Source organism: Mandrillus leucophaeus, unplaced genomic scaffold (assembly GCF_000951045.1).
Source record: "Mandrillus leucophaeus isolate KB7577 unplaced genomic scaffold, Mleu.le_1.0 Scaffold93, whole genome shotgun sequence".
Lineage (NCBI taxonomy): Eukaryota > Metazoa > Chordata > Mammalia > Primates > Cercopithecidae > Mandrillus > Mandrillus leucophaeus.
In genome coordinates this window covers 1,677,390-1,680,139 of record NW_012110141.1, presented here as the reverse complement: position 1 = coordinate 1,680,139, position 2,750 = coordinate 1,677,390, and the positions used below count along the sequence as shown (strand labels likewise).

At 39.9% G+C, this 2,750-nt stretch overlaps 1 protein-coding gene across 1 annotated transcript in view; it reads left to right on the top strand.

Annotated features, from left to right (window-relative positions):
* The window catches only part of DOCK8 (dedicator of cytokinesis 8), a 291,909-nt gene that overhangs the window by 190,088 nt on the left and 99,071 nt on the right, over positions 1-2,750 (top strand). The window contains exon 23 of the mRNA XM_011970193.1: positions 1,608-1,703. Within this exon, the coding sequence (XP_011825583.1) occupies positions 1,608-1,703 (96 nt within the window). The remainder of the gene's footprint in view (positions 1-1,607; positions 1,704-2,750) is intronic.

The following is a 2,750-nucleotide window of genomic DNA, read 5'->3' as shown; positions in this document are numbered from 1 at the left end:
GGTGAAACCCCCCTCTACTAAAGATACAAAAACTAGCTGGGCATAGTGGCAGGCACCTGTAATCTCAGCTGCTCAGGAGGCTGAGGCAGGAGAATGGTGTGAACCCAGGAGGCAGAGCTTGCAGTGAGCCGAGATTGCGCCACTGCACTCCAGCCTGGGTGACAGAGTGAGACTCCGTATTTAAAAAAAAAAAACAAAACCCTGGATTCACCCCCTGAGATGCTGATAATCTATAGTTTGAGCCATCAGGAATTATTCATGTTCTATCCTTTTTGACTTACAAAAATCAGTGCAGGGATGTGCTAGAATGAGCTCATACCTGTTCCCAAAGGCTGATTGCTTAGTTTTCCAGAATTTTTTGAGCCAGTTTTGAAACAGAGACTGTTAAAATTAAATCGTATAAACTTAAAATTAAATAGGTTATATTAAAAACAAAGGTAATCTGAATGCAATGTGGTATGCTAGATTGTATCTCGGAACAGAAATAGGACATGAGTACAAAAACTGGTGAAATCTGAATTGTTCATGGTTTACTTAATAGTAACATATCAATGTTAATTTCTTAGTTTTGACAAATGTACCTTATCATAAAAGATATTAACATTAAGAGAAATGCAATGAAAGGCATATAAGAAATACTAACTTTGCAACTTCTCTGTAAATCTAATAATAACTATATAAATAACTACTCCAAAATTAAAAGTTCACTTTGAAAAGCTAAACCTAGTCCCTTCCTAATAATTTCATTGTATGCTATGATATCTAAGTTCTTCATTCTTTATATCTACTGTGTCTGTGTGATGGAAATATTATATAACGATTTGCTACCGCACATGTCTCCCTAACTGCATTTCCATGACATCATGTTGGCAGATTGAAATCAGCTATGATGAAAGTATTTGTGGCACAGAAATTGGCAAATGCTACAAATTAGCCCCACCCCACTGACAACTGGTTGTTAAACATTTGCCAGCGTACCATGGTTCAGCCTCATATGGAAGACCCCTTTCAGCAATACCACTTTCTGATCACCCAGGAAAAAAGTGGTCTGCAGCTATTATTGACAGCCTAGATCTTTCTATTTTTCTTTGATAAAAATGAAAATATTAAATTTTTATGTGGACAGGGTTAACAGTTTTTGAATTATTTTGTAGCACAGGGAGAAAATGTTTAATAGCGCGTGACCCCTCCACTTCCTTTCGGAAGTAGTTTTTGGCAAGGTATTGGTATGTAGGAGACAGTGTGGTGCAGTACCATATTAAACCACAGAGAGGCACTGTTCCCACACGTTTTTTCCTGGCGTCCCCTGAAGTCACAGACTCCTAGAATGTTGGAAGGGACTACTCAGCACCCCAGATTCTTAAATAGTTTTTAACTGTAGGTTGCTACACACAAACTATTAACAGGGATTATCTCAAGAGCAAGTAGAATTAGGTATAACTTCACTGTCTTTGCTTTGTTTTATATTTACTTATAGCAATTATTTTACCTTTGTAACCAGGAAAAAATAAATGCGTAAACAATGAATTCTGAGGTTGTGATTTCCAGGTGTCTGGCTTACCTTTCCATGGTTGGTTGACTGTTAAGCCATGGTTTATGTGTTTTAGATGGCCGATCGCAACTGCAGTCGAATGTCTTACTATTGCTCTGGCAATAGTGATGTTCCAAGTTCAACTACAGCCCCAAGGCCAGCCAGCAAAAAGGTACCGAACAGAGCAATGTGAGAATCATCACGGGATAAGAACAGAAGGACTTCCTCATGCCCTCACACTGTGCTTGAAAATAGTCAAAGTGCTCCCCTGCCTGGTCCTGTTGTGCCCGCACACACACACACGCGCACGCGCACACACACACGCGCACACACACACACCACACTTTTGCAGCCCTGTCGTTTACCCCACATTTGACCACCTAACTACCCCTTAACTCAGTGTTTCTTTCACTTTCTCATGCATCAGAATTACCTGGAAGCCTTGTTAAAACTCATCGCTGGACCCTACCCCCTGAGTTTCTGATTCAATAGATCTGAGCTGGAGGCTCAAGAATTTGCATTTCTAACAAGTTCCCAGATGATGCTGGTCCAGGACCACACTTTGAGAACCACTGCATTAGCCTCCTTTTAGTAGAGAGAAAGCTGGGGACAGTTCATCCTTGACAAAAGTGAATGGCAATAATTAGGTATCATTTGTTTCAATACTATATAAAGTAATATGAGATGCTTCCTTGTAATTCTTCACAATCAGCCTTACCTATGAGTTCAGAAACTTTAAAAGCTGTTAAACTGCTTACCAGGGTTTTTAAAGCAATAAAATCCCCAATCATAGTCACAGCCTGTGTGGTCTGAGGGATGGAGTTGAAAAAAGCTGTCTGCCCCAAGTTTCCTGTCTTCTAGGCACCGAAGAGTCTCACCATTATAGTAGCTACTGAAGTTTTTAATGTAATGTATTTATTACATTACATTATTACATTACAAATGTAATAAAAGTACATTTACATTTAATGTAAAAGTACAGTTTACATTTTAAATGTAAAATTACATTTAAAAATGTAAATATGGCGGGGCACAGCTGCTCACACCTATAATCCCAGCGCTTTGGGAGGCCGAGGTGGGTGGATTACCTGAGGTCAGGAGTTCAAGATAAGCCTGGCCAACATGGTGAAACCCCCCTCTACTAAAGATACAAAAACTAGCTGGGCATAGTGGCAGGCACCTGTAATCTCAGCTGCTCAGGAGGCTGAGGCAGGAGAAT